Source organism: Oncorhynchus mykiss, chromosome 25 (genome assembly GCF_057628025.1).
Source record: "Oncorhynchus mykiss isolate SJ-2025 chromosome 25, ASM5762802v1, whole genome shotgun sequence".
In the NCBI taxonomy this organism is placed as follows: Eukaryota; Metazoa; Chordata; class Actinopteri; order Salmoniformes; family Salmonidae; genus Oncorhynchus; species Oncorhynchus mykiss.
In genome coordinates, this window is record NC_143046.1 from 75,103,548 (window position 1) to 75,124,303 (window position 20,756).

Here is a 20,756-nt window from a genome sequence, read left to right on the forward strand (position 1 = left end):
GCCTAGTTAGAGTAGAATGCTCTACCTCCTTTCTCTACAACCGTCTACCCCTTCTGTACGTCCCCTCTGCGGCTACATCTTCAGATGTCAGTCATTCATTCTCATTTATTACTGATATTATATTCATATGTTTTCAACTGTATTAATTACTCCATTACTCAGTTTCGCTTTATTTGAAGTGCATCTTATGAAGGCTTCATAAAGCCCTACATAGATGCTTCACAAATCATCTATAAGCGTATATCATGTCCTATAAAGATTCATAATGTGGCATGACAGTGTGACATAAGCAACAGTTTATTTGTTCACATTTATTCATCTTTTATAGAGAATGAAACACAGTTACAGATTATTATTTGTGATCCATGTATGCAGTGCTTATGAAGCATATATGAATGCTTTATGAAGCCTTTATAAGATGTACTTCAAATAAAGCGGGACAAATGACTCTTTACCAATACGTCATGGTGTCATTGTGCATGACTAAGTCTGGGACTGGAGCTGCTGTGAACAGGGCGGTGTGAGGGCGGTGTGAACATCACAGAGGAATACTAACATCCCTCTCAGGACTCCTCCTCGCTCGGTATCGGTTCCTCGAGTGGAAATAAGTCCCGGTATCAAGTCTTGGCACAGCTCTGACATTCCCTTTCGTTGAGATAGCTCCTACAGTACATACTGTACGGTACTGTATCAGCATGACCTCACTGGTTTTAATTGAAGACTTCTCCTCCCACACATACACACACAAGGGGGGGTCCCAGACATGGGAATGCAGAGAGGTCAGTAGTACTGTAGGAACCTGTGATTCAGGGCTGGTGAACCATGGGGAATGTCTGCCTGGGGGCACAGTGCAGGCAGCCAGACAACAACCCATCTGAACTGAATGGTCTGCTGCTGTTAGATATTAGAGGTGTTACTAATTAAAAAAGATGAAACTCCAGTGCTGTACACAGACACACACATATACACACACGGGGGGGGGGGGGGGGGGGGGGTCGGTCTGGATGATTAACAGCACTGTAATAATATAAGTGATTGTGAGACTGACTCAGGCATGTGATTTGCGTCAGCCCTTCAAAAAGCCCATCATATTTCAGAATGAGAACAGGTTAGCACTTTGCTACTGGGGATGTTCTCATTAGCATGACTTGGGCTTGATCAGAGGCCTCCAGGCAGCATTATTATGCATGTCTAACATCACGGAAGTCATTGCAGTGCAGGGAGATAACCAAGACATTACCCATGTTCTGCATCATTACACACAGCAATTAGGGATAGATGCGTGCTGAGTGCAGACGGTTCAGCAAACATTGATGTTATCATTCTTTTAAATGCCTCACCTGATGCCAGGAGGAGAGGGGCAAAACTGGTACATGTACAAGAGTTGTAATTAGAGGTCGACCGATTAATCGGAATGGCCGATTACTTAGGGCCGATTTCAAGTTTTCACAACAATCGGAAATCGGTACTTTTGGGTGCCGATTTGCCGATTTTTAAAATCTTTATTATTATTATTTTTTATATACCTTTATTTTACTAGGCAAGTCAGTTAAGAACACATTCTTATTTTCAATGACGGCCTAGGAACGGTGGGTTAACTGCCTCGTTCAGGGGCAGAACGACAGATTTTCACCTTGTCAGCTCGGGGATCCAATCTTGCAACCTTACAGTTAACTAGTCCAACGCAATAACGACCTGCCTCTCTCTCGTTGCACTCCACAAGGAGGCTGCCTGTTACGCGAATGCAGTAAGCCAAGGTAAGTTGCTAGGTAGCATTAAACTTATCTTATAAAACAATCAATCATAATCACTAGTTAACTACACATGGTTGATGATATTACTAGATATTATCTAGCGTGTCCTGCGTTGCATATAATCAGACTGAGCATACAAGCATACAAGTATCTAAGTATCTGAGCGGTGGTAGGCAGAAGCAGCTGCATAAACATTAATTCAAACAGCACTTTCGTGTGTTTTGCCAGCAGCTCTTCGTTGTGCGTCAAGCATTGCGCTGTTTATGAATTCAAGCCTATCAACTCCCGAGATGAGGCTGGTGTAACCGAGGTGAAATGGCTAGCTAGTTAGTGCGCGCTAATAGCGTTTCAAACGTCACTCGCTCTGAGACTTGGAGTAGTTGTTCCCCTTGCTCTGCATGGGTAATGCTGCTTCGATGGTTGCTGTTGTCATTGTGTTGCTGGTTCGAGCCCAGGGAGGAGCGAGGAGAGGGACGGAAGCTATACTGTTACACTGGCAATACTAAAGTGCCTATAAGAACATCCAATAGTCAAAGGTTAATGAAATACAAATGGTATAGAGGGAAATAGTCCTAGAATTCCTATAATAACTACAACCTAAAACTTCTTACCTGGGAATATTGAAGACTCATGTGAAAAGGAACCACCAGCTTTCATACGTTCTCATGTTCTGAGCAAGGAACTTAAACGTTAGCTTTCTTACATAGCACTTTTACTTTCTTCTCCAACACTTTGTTTTTGCATTATTTAAACCAAATTGAGCATGTTTCATTATTTACTTGAGGCTAAATTTATTTTATTGATGTATTATATTAAATTAAAATAAGTGTTAATTCAATATTGTTGTAATTGTCATTATTACAAATACATTTCAAAAATCGTCCGATTAATTGGTATTGGCTTTTTTGGTCCTTCAATAATCGGTATCGGCGTTGAAAAATCATAATCAGTCGACCTCTAGTTGTAATGTCCTCTATGCCCTTTTCTAATTGATTAAAAACAACTAATTGGGACTTAACTGGTTTAATGACTTGGATAAGTCTGATTCCTGGAGAATCTAATAGTATTAAATGACTAATCTGAGAATGGGGATGTCTTACATCTTTAGCCAGCCAAGTCTAGCTATAGGTCTCAAACCACTAGTATTAGTATAATGTCTATGAAGAAGTAAGTTCCTGTAGCAGACTGAAGAGGTAGCCTAGCAGACAAAACAAAACGATTCAGAAAAGCACCAGGTGACTGATGCCAGTATAAAGCACCTGTCTCAGACTCCACCCATGAGTTCCAGGTGTGGTCCACCAATCTAAAAAGACCAAAACATCTGAAATTATGTATGTCCCCAACATGAAACCTCTTCATGAATAGGTATCACTGCTATTCTGACCCCCAGGGAAGAGTAGAATTGAATAGAAATAGAATACAAACCGTATACAGTTTACCAACAAACACCACTACATCATAAAGAGAAACTTGTTTGCTTGTTGATAGTATAACGTAATCACTTTCTCCCCTGAGAATCTTGGCAGACATACTGGCATAGCTTCTAACTGAGGTTCAAGGGAGATTACATTGAATGGCAAAGCCTACTGTTGCCACAGTAGAGTAATACACATGTTGTGAATGCAGTCAACCAACACTGATGTAGCCTATAAACATATCCATCTCGCATTGTTTCCATCATTCATCCAATAACCATCCTACACAGGCCTAATTAGGCTATACTGCGCTCATAAAATTACTACAGATCAAAGCGTATTCAAAAAGCAGGTCGAATCTCAATGTAACTTGAATACTATGGCGGTTTGTAACGCATGCACACCAGTTATATGGGTAGAACACAGGTTCTTTCGCCACATAGCCCTCATAAATACACTAACTGAGATAAAAGACACACGAAACTCGCAAACGCAACCGTGTAAAGACATTCTTCACATACCAAGGTGATCAAATCACCTTTACTGTGCAAAATGTTGCTGACAAAAAGTGTCGGCGGCGGTTCACAGGGATCTTTAATTTGCTATTCTATTGACATGTTATCCCTTCGTCCCACCCATACAGCCTATCCTCAGTCATCGTATCTCATCCGTGTCGCCATAAATCATTTCAAATAATTTATCTGGAATATATTCCACTGTGGAAAAAAATACACCACTGTCATCATGTTAGTTATCTAATATCGTTTTAGCTCACCTCGTAAACAAATCCATAATCGAAGCAGTTCGACGCTTTACGCTTGTGTATTCCCCTTTAACACAATAGTTATTTGGCTGTCGTATGTGAGATCATCCCTTTTGCGCTCATGCAAATATGATCCATTATATTGACAAGATAGTTGAGTGACCGGTTTTACAATGGAAATACATGTCCTCAAAGATGGAAGGCACGCGGGAGGATTGCGAGATCAGCTCGGACCATTCTAGCCAATGAAAGTATATATATAAACTCTAAAACAAGTCCAGTCACTTATATCAGTACATTCGCAACAAACTACCCATTAGCCTACAAAACTTGTTTTTGATCAAATTAGCCTCACGTAACAAATTAGAAATTTTATTTTTGTTTACCAAATTCGATAAAATTCGTGGTCTTATTTTTCGTGGACAGATATTGGGCGGAGTAAACCCTCTCGCTTCGACTCTTCCTCTCTGCTCATATTAGCGCGAACTGACCAAGGATAACAAAGCAATGTTTGTATGGGCAATGTAGTTCCATAGGAATGGCGCTCCAATGGAGAACTATGAATAGCCCTTGTAAAAAGTTTATAGTACCTTCAGAAAGTATTCACACACCTTGACTTTTTCCAAATGTTGTTGTGTTAACAGCCTGAATTTAAAATGAATTAAATTGAGACTGTGTGTCACTTGTCTACACACAATACCCCATAATGTCTAAGTGGAATTATGCTTTTTATTATTTTTACAAATTAATAAAAAATGAAAAGCTGAAATGTCTTGGGTCAATAAGTATTCAACCCCTTTGTTATGGCTAGCCTAAATAAGTTGAGGAGTAAAAATTTGCTGAATAAGTCACATAAATTGCATGGACTAATAGCGTTAAACATGATTTTTGAAGGACTACCTCATCACTGTACCCCACACATACAAATACAATTGTCTGTAATTCAGTCGAGCAGTGGATTTCAAATACAGATTCAACCACTAAGAGAAGGGAGGTTTTCAAACGCCTTGCAAACAAGGGCACCTAATGGTCAATTGTATTTTAAAGCAGACATTCAATATCCATTTGAACATGGTGAAGTTATTAATTACACTTTGGATGGTGCATCAATACACTCAGTCACAACAAAAATACAGGCATCCTTCCTAACTCAGTTGCCGGAGAGGAAGGAAAACACTCAAGGATTTCACCATGAGACCAATGGTGACTTTAAAACAGTTACAGAGTTTAATGGCAGTGAAAATTTAACTATATTTTCTTAAAACTGCAACTGGATCAACAACATTGTAGTTACTCCACAATACTAACCTTCACACATCTTGTTTGGAATAAGGCATTAAAGTAAAACAGGAAAAACGTGGCAAAGGGGCCTCCTGAGTGGCGCAGCGATCTAAGCACTGCATCACAGTGAATCGCTGTGTTAGAGGCGTCACTACAGACCGGGTTTGATCCCGGGCTGTATCACAACCGGCCATGATCGGGCGTCCCATAAGGCACCACACAATTGGCCCAGCGTTGTCCGGGTTAGGGGAGGGTTTGGCCGGACGGGCTTTACTTGGCTCATCGCACTCTAGCGATGTGTGGTGCCTGGAAAACAACCTCTCACTCAACGTCAACAAAACAAAGGAGATGATCGTGGACTTCAGGAAACAGCAGAGGGAGCACCCCCCTATCTACATTGACGGGACCGCAGCGGAGAAGGTGGGAAGCTTCAAGTTCCTTGGCGTACATATCACTGACAAACTGAAATGGACAACCCACACAGACAGTGTGGTGACGAATACGTAACAGAGCCTCTTCAACCTCAGGAGGCTAAAGAAATTTGGCTTCTCACCTAAAACCCTCACAAACCTTTACAGATGCACAATTGAAAGCATCCTGTAGGGCTGTATCACCGCCTGGCATGGCAACTACACCGCCAGCAACTGCAGGGCTCTCCAGAGGGTGGTGCGGTATGCCCAACACATTACCGGGGGCAAACTACCCACCCTCCAGGACACCTACAGCACTTGATGTCACAGGAAGGCCAAAAAGATCATCAAGGACATCAACCACCCGAGCCACTGCCTGTTCACTCCGCTATCATCCAGAAGGCGAGGTCAGTACAGGTGCATCCAAACTGGGGTCGAGAGACTGAAAAACAGCTTCTCAAGGCCATCAGACTGTTAAACAGCCATCACTAGCACATTAGAGGCTGCTGCCTATAGGCATAGACTAGAAATCACTGGCCACTTTAAGGAATGGAACACTAGTCACTTTAATAATGTTTACATATCTGGCATTATCTCAAATGTATATACTGTAATCTATACTATTCTACGGTATCTTAGTCACTTAAAAACTCTTGAAACTCTAGGGGCAGTATTTAATTTTTGGGTGAAAAACGTTCCCGTTTTAAACAAGATATTTTGTCACGAAAAGATGCTCGACTATGCATATAATTGACAGCTTTGGAAAGAAAACACTCTGACGTTTCCAAATCTGCAAAGATATTATCTGTGAGTGCCACAGAACTGATGCTACAGGCGAAACCAAGATGAAATTTCAAACAGGAAGTGCCCCAGATTTTGGAGGCGCTGTGTTCCAATGTCTCCTTATATGGCTGTGAATGCGCAATGAATGAGCCTACACTTTCTGTCGTTTCCCCAAGGTGTTTGCAGCATTGTGACGTATTTGTAGGCATATCATTGGAAAATTGACCATAAGAGACTACATTTACCAGGTGTCCGCCTGGTGTCCTCCATCGAAATTGGTGCGCAATCTCCAGCTGCAGGCATTTTTCCACGTCGTTCAGAGGAGAAACCAAACTTCCACGAGGGATATATCATCAAATAGATATGTGAAAAACACCTTGAGGATTGATTCTAAACAACGTTTGCCATGTTTCTGTCGATATTATGGAGTTAATTTGGAAAAAAGTTTGGCGTTATAATGACTGGATTTTCGGGTTTTTTTCTTAGCCAAACGTGATGAACAAAACGGAGCGATTTCTCCTACACAAATAATATTTTTGGAAAAACTGAACATTTGCTATCTAACTGAGAGTCTCCTCATTGAAAACATCCGAAGTTCTTCAAAGGTGAATGATTTTATTTGAACGCTTTTCTTGTTTTTGTGAAAATGTTGCCTGCTGAATGCTAGGCTTAATGCTATGCTAGCTATCAATACTCTTACACAAATGCTTGTTTTGCTATGGTTGAAAAGCATATTTTGAAAATCTGAGATGACAGTATTCATTTCATTTGCGATTTTCATGAATAGTTAACGTTGCGTTATGGTAATGCGCTTGAGGCTATAATTACGCTCCCGGATACGGGATTGCTCGTCGCAACAGGTTTTAATAATGTTTACATATCTTGCATTACTAATTTCATTTGTATATACTGCATTCTATACTATTCTACTGTATCTTAGTCCGTTCCGCTCTGACATCGCTCGTCCATATATGTATATAGTCTTAATTCATTCCTACTTAGATTTGTGTGTATTGGGTATATGTTGTGTCATTTGTTAGATATTACTGTACTGTTGGAGCTAGAAGCACAAGCATTTCGCTACACCCGCAATAACATCTGCTAATCACGTGTATGTGATCAATACATTTGATTTGATTTGATTTTTGGTGGGCCGTGCACCTGCAGGCTGACCTCGGTTGTCAGGTGAACTGTGTTTCCTCTAACACATTGGTGCAGCTGGCAGGTGTGTGTAAGCGAGGTTAGGCTGCATCATGTTATGGGTATGCTTCTCATCGGAAAGGACTAAGGAGTTTTTCAGGATAAAAATAAACGGAATAGAGCTAAGCACAGGCAAGAGGAAAACTTGGCTCAGTCTGCTTTCCATCAGACACTGGGAGACAAATTCACCTTTCAGCAGGAAAATAACCTAAAACACAATGCCAAATATACACTGGAGTTGCTTACCAAGACAACATTGAATGTTCCTGAGTGGCCTAGTTATTGTTTTAATTAAACCGTCTTATAAAATATATGGCAAGACATGAACATGTCTGTCCAGCAATGATCAACAACAAACTTCACAGACCTTGAATAAATTAAAAGAGTAATGTGCAAATATTGTAAAATCCAGGTGTGCAAAGCTCTTAGAGACTGCTAAAAATGTCTCAAAACATGTTTTCGCTTTGTCATTATGGGGTATTGTGTGTAGATGGGTGAGAAAATAAATATATTTAATCCATTTTGAATTCAGGCTGTAACAAGACAATGTGGAATAAGTTAAGGGGTATAAATACTTTTCTGAAGGCCCTGTATGTGTAAGTAGCTTATTGAGAGCCTTTAAAGACTACAAGACAATGTGGCAAATCAACATGACACCATACTGTATCTTCATCTGACAGGCATCTTTCTGGAATTTAACATTATAGATATAACATAACAGAATAAAATAATAAATACATCACAGTAGTTTTAACCAGTAAGTAATAAAAAGGCAACGTGAAAAGTCTTTGAAACCCTTCTACGCATTATGATGCAGAGCTGATGGGGAGCTGATGGTGGAGGGGTAACATGGGATTTATTTAGCCAAAAACAGGGCACAGACAGAATTACGGGGGATTATAGGAATAATGGTGGAATGAGAGCTGTATGGTGGAATTACAGCCATGACAGCAGCTGGTGATGCATGCAGTGCAGAGCAGACCATAGCTCCAGGATTATGGTCCATTTCGGAATACAGAGATTTACTACTGATTTTAGTCCTAAAAGTTGTTTTTGTTCCTTTTATGTATGTTGTAACTGGAAACTGTGCAACATAGCTCGACCTACAGCGGTGACTACTACTTTTAGTTCCTCACGCCTCCGATCTGGTTTATATATCCAAGGTGGATTTATTTTGGTTCAACAGTCTACTTAAACACCTTGTCCTTATCGTTTACTCACCCTTGCTTTTTCTTCATCAGCCTCATTCTTTACAGTGGTTCAAGAGATCATCACTTTGGCAAACCATCATCATCACCAGCATCATACTTTTCCTTATCATCCCTATAGAATTGATGGCTTCTCTTAGAGGCCAAGCTACCCTGTTTGCTGTCCCAGAGCCATAGCCAGCGAAGGGAGTGAGGCATGCAGGGGGTGACGTCAGGGGCTGGTTGGTCTGGTTTATGTGCAGAAGGCAGCACTTCCAAAGGTTGAACTGGGTGTATTAGTGGTGCGTAAATATTTAAATTGTCCAGGCCTGCTTATTGTTCCCAGCTGGGGGGCTAATGGAGGTATGTACGTGTCGTGTACAGTCAGTAAAGCTGCTCTAGGGATAAGCCCCCTGTACAGACAGACTGGTCGTTGTCGTCAGGCAGGGCAGGCAGGACTGTAAGGAGTTCAAACTAAGGTTTCTCTCTCTGGTTTACATTACTTTTTTTCTCTCTGTCTTTCTCTTCGCAGGTCTGTTCTGTTCTCTTTCTGACTTGGCTGTACTGTAACTCAACCAGATTAATTTGTTATGATGTGTTCACTTTCATTTGTTTCACCTTAAGGTCAAATATGCAGACTTGTTGACTTCATAATGATCTTTTGTTGCTATTCCTGAGACCAACACATTTGTAAGGAGAATTGCCCACCTCTGTGCAGCAAATCCAACCAGACAATGCCTCTACATCCTATAACTTTACCGTGGAGATGTGTAAGAGCTCTTTATAATGTAGATAGAACATCACTGAAACAAAAGTTTACCTTAAAAAGCTAGATTTATAGATTTAAACAAAAGGAGAAATCCACCAAGCCTTTTCCACACACACACACACACACACACACACACACACACACACACACACACACACACACACACACACACACACACACACACACACACACACACACACACACACACACACACACACACACACACACACACACAAACACACACACACACACACACATCAAAGGTTGTGATTGATGGAGGATTAATGATTGGTATGATAGTATGTCACGCTTTGTATAGAAATGCCTGAGAGGATTGTAGTTGGACCACAAGACTATTTCTATAAACTGTACTGTATTAGACCTATAGCTAACAGAACAAATTAAACATTATTCAGCAGACAGGCAAACTATACAGCTGTCTGCACCCTCTCTCAAATCTTTCATATTTCAAACATATAGAACTGTGCTTTTTCATTTATTTCATCCACACTGAATATTACCAACACATTGTTTATTTTCAAACGTGTGGTAGTTTTCAATGAAAACAGCGTAGTGTTATGTTCTTCCTATAACTCCATTACAGTAACATAGAATATAGTATGCCAATTATTATACAGTATATTGTTGTACCACCCTGTCCTTTCCTTGTCTAGAAGGTATTGTCATTGATACCTGAGGCTGAGCACCCTATTCCTTACATAGTGCACTACATTTGACCAGAAAAGTAGTATACATTGAATAGGGTGCCATCTCTGGGATGTCCACTTATGGGAGGTGAGGGATCAATCCTCTAATGCCTCTGATCTGATCTCAGATTAACCCTTAATACTCTGTCTCCTGAGGGAGGGATAATTGACCAATCAGATGCGAAAATTATCTGATGTGAAAAGATCTGATGTGATTGGTCAAAAGACCAATTAGTGGAAAAAATATCTGAATTGGTCTGCCTGTGTTGATACAGCATTAGTGGTTCTCAATGACTGTCCTTTCCAAAATACCAGTGACCCCAAAAAAAGAAAAAGAAGCACCCAAATTTCCATTGCTACAGATTATATCAAAATGATAACTCACTATATATTTTTTACTATATCATCTTTAATTGTTCCACTCATGCTGGAAATCATACTTAAATTCATGAAGCAACATAAAGGCCTGTTAGAGCTGTGACTGACATAGGGCCTTGGTGAACTGCTTCCTAAGTGTGCAGTAAACATTCAATAAACTCAGCAGCCATGCCATTCCATTAAATGGTGCTTGTTATGACACTGTAGCTTGGGAGACTATAAAGAGAGTGCCTAATACATACTGTACTTACAGACAGTGAAACACATCAGGCTACTATAGGTAGAAGCAGAGCTATATTACATCTTTATATACATACAGTATATGCTCACACATGGCATATGTGTTTATATTATGGATGGGCAGAATCATGGGTATGGAAGAGTAAGACTTGGCATTCCAGTCCTTAGCTTTCCAGATACAGAATCTATCCTACACATGCTCGGCTCTTCAGGAGATAGCCCAAGGCCAAGGGGCTTTTGATCATTAAATATTTACCTTTAGAGACATAGCTTGTAATTAGCCGATCCCAATAGTAGACATTCTTCAATTCAACACAGCTTGTCAAAATAGAGGTAGTTAAACAAATTGAAAGCGAGCATGAGCTTTTCCATGACTATTTGAAATTATTTTATATGAAGCTGCCACTGATATCTGTTTAACATAGCCACGTTTGTTAAGACTGTGTCTCATCAACCATGGCAGCTTAAACAATAGCGTAGCCTACATGTACAGTACCAGCCAAAAGTTTGGACACACCTACTCATTCAAGAGTTTTTCTTTATTTGTACTATTTTCTACATTGTAGAATAATAGTGAAGACATCAAAACTATGAAATAACACACATGGAATCATGTAGTAATCAAAAAAGTGTTAAACAAGATTGGGATTCTTCAAAGTAGCCACCCTTTGCCTTGATGACAGCTTTGCACACGCTTGGCATTCTCTCAACCACCTTCATCAGGTAGTCACCTGGAATGTATTCAATTAACAGCTGTGCCTTGTTAAAAGTTCATTTGTGGAATTTCTTTCCTTTTTAATGCCAATCAGTTGTGTTGTGACAAGGTAAGAGTGGTATACAGAAGATAGCCCTAATTGGTAAAATACCAATTCCATATTATGGCAAGAACAGCTCAAATAAGCAAAGCGAAATGACAGTCCATCATTACTCTAAGACATTAAGGTCAGTCAATCCGGCAAATTTCAAGAACTTCAAGTGCAGTCGCAAAAACCATCAAGAGCTATGATGAAACTGGCTCTCGTGAAGACCGCCACAGGAAAGGAAGACACAAGGCTAACTCTACTGCAGAGGATAAGTTCATCAGAATGTGTTATTTATTTGACCTTTATTTAACTAGGCAAGTCAGTTAAGAACAAATTCGTATTTTCAATGACGGCCTAGGAACAGTGGGTTAACTGCCTTGTTCAGGGGCATAACAACAGATTTTTAACTTGTCAGTTCAGGGATTCGATCTTGCAACCTTTTGGTTACTAGTCCAACACTCTAACCACTAGGCTACCTGCTGCTTATGCTACCTGCTGAATTGCAGCCCAAATAAATGCTTCACAGAGTTCAAGTAACAGACACATCTCAACATCAACTGTTCAGAAGAGACTGCGTGAATCAGGCCTTCATGGTCCAATTGCTGTAAAGAAACAACTACTAAAGGACACCAATAATAAGAAGAGACTTGCTTGGGCCAAGAAACATGAGCAATGGACATTAGACCGGTGTAAATCTGTCTTTTGGTCTGATGAGTCCAAAATTAAGATTTTTGGTTCCAACCGCCATGTCTTTGTGAGATACAGAGTAGGTGAACGGATGATCTCCACATGTGTGGTTCCCACCATGAAGCATGGAGGAGGAGGTATGTTGGTGCTTTACTGACAACACTTTGATTTATTTAGAATTCAAGGCACACTTAACCAGCATGGCTACCACAGCATTCTGTAGCGATACGCCATTCCATTTGGTTAGCACTTAGTGGGACTATCATTTGTTTTTCCAACAGGACAATGACCCAAAACACAACTCCAGGCTGTGTAAGGGCTATTTGACCAAGAAGGAGAGTGATGGAGTGCTGCATCAGGTGACCTGGCCTCCACAATCACCCAACCTGAACCCAATTGAGATGGTTTGGGATGAGTTGGACTGCAGATGGAGGAAAATCAGCAAAAAAGTGCTCAGCATATGTGGGAACTCCTTCAAGACTGTTGGAAAAGCATCCCTCGTGAAGCTGGTTAAGAGTGTGCAATGCTGTCATCAAGGCAAAAGGTGGCTACTTTGAAGAATCTCAAATGTAAAATATATTTTAATTTGTTTAACACTGTTTACTACATGATTCCATATATTATTCTACAATATAGAAAATAGTAAAAAATAAAGAAAAACCCTTGATTGATGAGGTGTGTCCAAACTTTTGACTGGTACTATATATAAACAATGGAATACTAGATCATTCATGCTTATAGCTGATATAAACAGATTGGTATAAGAAGGAAAGCAATCTAAGGGTGTCTTAGTATAGCCTAACAGTTCCACTGGTTTTTAGTTAGTCTGCAGAGATACTGCATCAAAGATGGCGGATTATAAAGATTAGGCAAAAACATTGAAAAAAAATTGGCACAGTTCCAGTCTACTTTAGGGGTGGCTCTCCCATAGGCAACAATGCAATAGCAGCTGGGTCTGGTCTACTTAGTTAATTTGCTAGGCACCAAGCAGATAAAAAGTAGCCTATGAAATGTCTAGCATTCTCTTGAGTCTCTGACTGTATCTTCTCAGTGACAAGGAGTACCACCTGTTGGTCATAACTAGTAACTGCATTTGAATGCTGCATCAAATGTACACTAATAATAAGCACTACTGAATTTTATTTCAGATTTCATTCCATGAATAAAAGGATGTCAGAGATTTTCCAAATTTGGCACAGATTACAAAGCAGAGAAATTTGGGGCAGTATTGGTCAACATTGTGAAAATGTATACAACGGGTTAAAAAGCTGTAATCAAAAACTATTAAGAATCCATCCTCATAATCTTTCAATAACACAGTCTGGAGCCATAAACTGGTGGGAGTCCAATAGCTTTTTAAATACTGTCTGGTTTTCCAAACTGTGTTCTTCTAAGGTTTATCTAATTCTATGGTTCCATTTTCTGTGTTCATCTATTGAGGACCTTCCTGAGATGTTCCAGCTGTGCCTGATTGACGCTGCTGCCTCCACAGACGATCATCACCAGAGGCCCTGCTAGGGGAACGGGCAGCCGGCCCTCACCCTGCAGACTCTGGATGACCCCACAGTACACAGCTGCTAATGCAGCCCCGCAGGCCAGCTCCACCAGCACACGCTCCTCGTCTGGACACACACACACACACACACACACACATGTATACACACACACACAAACAGAAAATATTTATTCGTAACCTGTAGCTATGTTTCTTTTAGAATACAACTATACCTCATATAATGCAGAGTAAAGTATAGGGATCAGAACAGTGACTGCTGGTACAACGCTCACCCAGGAAGGTCTCCACTACTTGCAGAGCCTGCTGGTCAGTGACCAGCTCTGATATGATGTTCATGTTGCCCCCCTTACTGCACTCAAAGGCCTGCCTTCACACCGTCTTCAAACTCAGACACATGGCCTCTGACAATACAACCATTGCAGATCATTAGAATGGAATGGAATAGATTTGAATACAATACAACGCTAAATGAAAATCTCTGTTCTCTTCTCACCTGATGTCAGGGAGGGTGACCATCCTGGCAGCCTTTACTGCTCCATTAAAACAGCCTGCTCCCTCAGCCTCCACAGATGATGGGCACACTGCCCCAGCCCACCTCCTTACATATTGGCCATATATCACAAACCTCAGAGGTGCCTTATTACAATTCTAAACTGGTTACCAACGTAATTAGAGCAGTAAAAACCTGTGGTATATGGTCTGATATACCACGGCTGTCAGCCCATCAGCATTCAGGGCTCGAAACACCTAGTTTATCATTTGTGATCTAAGTCAGTCATTCTTGAAGTCATGCCCTTTTCTACAGGCTCGGTTAAGGATTTGTCTGACTTAAATATCTTCTCACCAGAGCAGAGGATGGTCAAAGGGTGGAACATACAATAGATCAGGCCATCAGTCTGGGTCAGACGCAGGGCCTCATCATTAGTATCATCCCACACCTGAACAGGCAAAATGAGACAAAAATGGCAACACACACACATGGGGTAACAGGCATAGTCTACAATGTCCACAAGTAAATCAGTCGTCAATTATAAGGCTGTCCTCTGTATCATCATGAACTCAAGGCAGCATTGAATCACATCTCATCTGGTCAACACTAGGAGGTGCTGTCGAACAAGTGTTTCAACCGTAGTAAACAAACCAGTTATAATGGCGTCCATTTCCCATATTCCATGACGTGCGTAATTTAAAGGTTTATGTGGAGTCTGTTTCAAGTGGATTCATATAGACCCATCACTTGTGTGAAACACTAATCATTGAAATGTTACTAAAGTAGTATTCTAACGGTGTATTCAATTAGGCCTACAGATGTGAAATAATTTATGGTAACTTAACTTCAACCCTTTTGAACATGCTTACCTTTTGACACGTGTTCAATACCGCAGATGTTGAATGAACCAGAGGGTTGGGAACTTTCCAGTTTTAAAAACTCAGTGGTCCCCGCCTGTTTTTACATGTCTATGCTCTCCAAAAACAGACTATTTATGTGAAAGGCTTCTGGATTTGCCATCATGGCTCAAGTCCCTTGATAGATGATTAGTCAACAACTATGAAAGTCTTTGATCTCCTCTTGAATGGTAGTGCACATGCGCAAATGCAGGGTTTTATTTTCACACCTATGTGCCCAGTCCACAGAAAAGACAGTAGGCAAGAAGTAGGCTACTATAGTACAATTCATTTTGTAATGGTGCAACTTTGTGACAACCATAACTTACTGCGGCTCTCAGTACGTGATTGCTCCTTGACCTTCACAGAAAACTGCACCTGTCAGGCAGATACTGGTCAATGTTTAGCCCAGAGGTGGGATAGATCATAAATCAATTATTAACTCTTGTTTGGTGGACTGTATGAAGACTGTAGCCAATGTCAGCATTGCGCATAGCATTGCAAAACGTAAAGTATAACATTCTATACTGAACTAAAATATAACCGCAACATGCAACAATTTCAAAGATCATGAAGCGCAACAGATCTCCTTCACATAGAGTTGATAAGGCTGTTGATTGTGGCCTGTGCAATGTTGTCCAACTCCTTTTCAATGGCTGTGCGAAGTTGATGGATATTGGCGGGAACTGGAACACACTGTCGTACACGTCGATCCAGAGCATCCCAAACATGATCAACAGTTGACATGTCTGGTGATTATGCAGGCCATGGAAGAACTGAGACATTTTCAGCTTCCAGGAATTCTGTACAGATTCTTGAGACACGGAGCCATGCATTATCATGCTGAAACATCGGGTGATGGCGGCGGATGAATGGCACGACAATGGGCCTCTGGATCTCCTCACGGTATCTTTGTGCATTCAAATTTCCCTCGATAAAATGCAATTGTGTTCATTGTACATAGCTTATGCCTGCCTATGCCATAACCCCACCATGAGGCACTCTGTTCACAACGTTGACATCAGCAAACAGCTTGCCAACACGACGCCATACACACTGTCTGCCATCTGCCTGGTACAGGATTCATCCGTAAAGAGCACACTCCTCCATCGTGCCAATGGCCATCGAAGGTGAGAATTTGCCCACTGAAGTCAGTTACGACGCCGAACTGCAGTCGGACCAAGACCCTGGTGAGGATGAGGAGCATGCAGATGAGCTCCTTGAGACAGTTTCTGACAGTTTGTGCAGCAATTCTTTGGTTGTACAAACCCACATTTTCATCAGCTGTCAGGGTGGCTGGTCTCAGCCAATCCTGCAGATGAAGATGTTGTACGTGGAGGTCCTGAGCTGGTGTGGTTATACGTGGTCTGAGGTTGTGAGGCTGGTTGGATGTACTGCCAGATTTTCTAAAATGACAGAGAAATGAACATTAAAATTCTCTGGCATCAGTTCTGGTGGACATTCCTGCAGTCAGCATGCCAATTGCACGCTCCCTCAAAACTTGAGACATCTGTGGCATTGTGTTGTGTGACAAAACTGTACATTTCAGAGTGGCATTTTATTGTCCCCAGCACAAGGTGCACCTGTGTAAAGATCATGCTGTTTAATCAGCCTTTTAATATGCCACACCTGTCAGGTAGATGGGTTATATTGGCAAAAGATAAATGCTAACTGACAGAGATGTAAACTAATTTGTGCCCAACATTTTAGAGAAATAAGCTTTTCGTGCATATAGAACATTTCTGGAATCTTTTATTTCAGTTTATGAAACATGGGACCAACACTTTACATGTTGCATTCATATTTTTGTTCAGTATATGTTAAAACATTTTTTATTCCCATTTAAGGGAAATCATTATTTATTGTGTACATTTACATTTCATTATGCATATTGTTTGGTGTTCGTTTTGTCACATAAACCATCCCATAGAACTGATGGTAATACACAACCTATAGATCAAGCCAGCATCAGTCAACAGGTAGGCTATACCAAAGATAGTACAGTATGGCTCAGAGGAGGCTGCTGAGGGGAGGACGTCTCACAATAATGGCTGGAACGGAGCAAATGGAATGGCATCAAACTCATGGAAACCATGTTTGCTGTATTTGATACCATTCCACTAATCCGCTCCAGCCATAACCACAAGCCCATCTATCCAATTAAGGTGCCACCAACCTCCTGTGGTATGGCTATACTCAGTGATCAAAATGTGTATCACTTTGCATGATGGGAATTAAAAAGACAACAACCAACTTGAAACAAAAATAGGGAAAACAATACAATGTACAAACGTCTGCTAAAATGTAACTCAAAATGAAAAACTCCAAAGAGAGATCCAACTATAGGCCTTTTTAGGTGATAAAGCATTTATATACTGTAGGCTTATGAGTGTTTGAGTTTAGTTCAAATTCACACCCATAGTTAGCTTCATAGTTATTGCATCTGTAGAAGAGAATGCAGCCCCTTTCACTTTCCCATCCCAGCATTACATCTTCCACTCATTCCTTCAGAACACGTTTGGGTTTGCATAAATAACACCAACATTGTATGACTGTTTAGAACATTCCACACATCTTTTAGTAGTTTTAACTGGCCTTCAAAGTCTTTCAATTACACCTTCCGTCACTTTCCTTCCTTTTCTCATCTTGTAAAAACCTGTTCCTTTGTTTCCTCTGCTGAACCCTGAAGATACGACCTCCAGGGTTTGAACTCTGATCGCCTTCAAACAGCACTTACTGCAAAACCCATATTCAATAACTCATGACTGCCCCTGTTCTCTATTCCCTTTTCTGAGATCATCACATTTAGGCCTAACTCTGACTGACACACAGGAGACAAACACTGAGTGAGAAGGGAAAGAGGGAAGCTCTGCTCAGAGTATTCTCTGAATGAGGGGTGGTGGCAGGGCGGTGGGAGTCATTGAAAATAAAACAAAAATGTTTTGTTTCATTGCTTCATGATCCAATGAGCTTCATTGCTTCATGGTCCAATGAAGGGCAGGGGGGGACCTTCAAAAAAATGTAGACAGATCTCTGGGCCATGGATACTGCCTCTACTTCCTCTTAGGTAAGTGACCACCAATTCCAAGCATGTCTGTCTGTCTGGATATGGCCCCTTCTGTCCATGCCCTGGCCCTTGTCCTTTGTTCTGGGGAGGCACAGACTGGCACAAAGAGAGGGCACTGTCCGGGCACAGCCACTGTCTGCAGATCCAGTCAGACCCAGCTCTGAGCCCAGTCAGAGCACAACAACGTGCACTGCGTTCTCAGCATAGTGCACGTCTTCTCTATGCCAGAGAACGTTGTCTAGGCTTGATCCTTGGATACAACTGTAAGAAGAAAATGTTACTATTAATTGTATTTTCTGATCATGGAAATTCGTATTCTACAGGCAGGTACAGCAGGGGGTGCCATGTCACAATTTAGGATTTATTACCAAATATTTTGAGATGTCGCTTCGGTCATTTGGGATCCTCATCAATTCAACTAACATTTAATTAGCATCTAATTTCATACACGATTTTTGAAATCTATATACCTAGATACAACACATTAACCATATAACTAAACAAAATTATAGGATCTCTATGATATTAACTTCCTAGTGATTCAGACCATAGTTGTATTCATCATGGTGACTGGCCTTACCCCGAGCAGGTTGCGTGGTACGTAGCCCTCCTTGTCATGTAGCCTGGCCCACCACCACTCTGTCTCAGCGTGGTCGCTGCGACTCAGGGTGGTGATGGCGTCTCCCTCGTGGAAGGACAGCTCATCTGAGCTCTGTGCCTCATAGTCCCACAGCGCATACACAGACCCTTTATTCATCACCCCCAGCTTCTCCTGCAGCCCTGGTGGATGGACAGAGAGGAAGAGGGTCACTTCACAGTTCTCAGGGGCTTCCAGTGGCACAGCGGTCTAAGGCACTGCATCTCAGTGCCAGAGGCGTCACTACAGACCCTGGTTCGATTCCAGGCTGTATCACAACCGGCCGTGATTGAGGGGCATCTCCTTGCCCCTAGAGAATGATTGGATGGTTACCAAAAATAAGGTTGATGCTTTGCCTTGCCTTCATAAAGATTAGATGGTACTTTCGACATATAGCTTATACCGATCCAATTCTACATATCCAAGCACGAGTGTGTAGGGATAAGTGTTGTTTTGGGGACATGGCCCATAGCTCTCCTTTGAGCTCCACAGATCTACAAAAGGGTGTAGGGGCTAGGGGTTGTTTTGTAGACAGGAGCCGCATGTCTCTCTATACAACACGACTCACCGAAGAGGAACTGGGAACACTGTGTGTATCCGTCCTCCATCTCCTCACACTTATCAGCCGCTGTCTCCACATCACTGATGGTGGTGGCAAAGATGGCCGCCCCTGACTCCACCAGCAGCTTACAGAGATGCACACTGTTACAGGAGGCAGCACAGTGTAGTGGGGTCCTGAGCACATGACAGACACAAAAGGAGAGACGTTCATGGAGACATTGTGAAGTCTTGACCGTTTTAAATGCAGCTGACCAAAGCTAAGGTCAAAGAGAAAGAGAGGAGAGAAATGGTCACAGTGTACGTCCTCACCATCCATCGCTGTCAGCAGCATTGACGTTAACTCCAAAGTCGAGCAGGAACTTGACGATGTGGTGACGTCCAGCACATACGGCGTTGTGAAGGGGGGTGATGCCCTCGTCATTGGCCGTGCTGGGGTTCTCAACCTGCATGGGGGAAATGATCGATCAGTCACATTTATTTTCATGAATCAAATAGAAATGTATTGATAAAGCCCTTTTTATATAAACAGTCACAAAAGCCATTAACATTTTTAAAGAGCAGCTGATTTAGAAGTCAGTTTGAAATCTCTTACAGGCTGACAGAATGGTATGTTAAATGAGAAGACTCAACACAAGGAATTTCTCTTCTGGGACAATAAAGTTTGAATTGAATTGAAGAGCCTATGATTACCTCATAGATGATCCGCTGCACCAAGTCAAACTCTCCCTCCAGAGAGGCATCCAGTAGCAGGGCCAGAGGGTTGAACTTAACCCGCAGCCCGTGGCCTGTCCTCTCTGACTCAGGTTTCTTCAGGTTAGTCCTCTTGATCTGCTGAGACAGAGAAAGTGGAGTTACTCTCTGGCTAATGCACAGGTGGTTGGTGGCACCTTAATTGGGGAGGACGGGCTCAGAGTAATGGCTGGAACGGAATGAATGGAATGCTATCAAACAAGTGGTTCCCATGTGTTTGATACCATTCCCTTTACTTCATTCCAGTCATTATTATGAGCTGTCTTCCCCTCAGCAGCCTCCTGGGGTCTAATGTCATGACTAGGGCAGGGAATTTTTCCTGTGAAGAAAGCAATGTCTGCAACTCAGATGGCAACTCTAGCATAAGTCAGATTTTTTGCAGACCATGTGACCTGACCAGGAGAAACTCTAGACCCTATGTATTATGGCACACAAAAAGGAAGCATGCTGTTGCATTATGGA

At 41.6% G+C, this 20,756-nt stretch overlaps 2 protein-coding genes across 31 annotated transcripts in view; both read right to left on the reverse strand.

Moving 5' to 3' along the window:
* daam1a (dishevelled associated activator of morphogenesis 1a) overlaps positions 1–4,157 on the reverse strand; it is a 72,240-nt gene extending 68,083 nt beyond the window's left edge. For both annotated transcript variants that reach the window (XM_090221065.1, XM_036962823.2), the window contains exon 1: positions 3,945–4,157. The gene's annotated coding sequence lies outside the window, so the exon portion shown is untranslated. The remainder of the gene's footprint in view (positions 1–3,944) is intronic.
* Positions 4,158–17,009: 12,852 nt separating this feature from the next.
* ppp1r13ba (protein phosphatase 1, regulatory subunit 13Ba) overlaps positions 17,010–20,756 on the reverse strand; it is a 45,480-nt gene continuing 41,733 nt past the window's right edge. For 15 of the 29 annotated variants that reach the window (XM_090221070.1, XM_090221067.1, XM_036963060.2 and 12 more), the window contains 5 exons: positions 20,235–20,372; positions 19,854–19,987; positions 19,552–19,718; positions 18,927–19,126; positions 17,010–18,607 (listed from right to left, as the gene is read on the reverse strand). In XM_090221070.1, coding sequence (XP_090077196.1) covers positions 18,566–18,607; positions 18,927–19,126; positions 19,552–19,718; positions 19,854–19,987; positions 20,235–20,372 — 681 coding nt within the window. In that variant the 3' untranslated portion in view covers positions 17,010–18,565. Of the gene's footprint in view, positions 18,608–18,926; positions 19,127–19,551; positions 19,719–19,853; positions 19,988–20,234; positions 20,376–20,756 lie in introns of all 29 variants that reach the window. The other 14 variants (XM_036963065.2, XM_036963064.2, XM_036963059.2 and 11 more) reach the window with 1 other exon arrangement.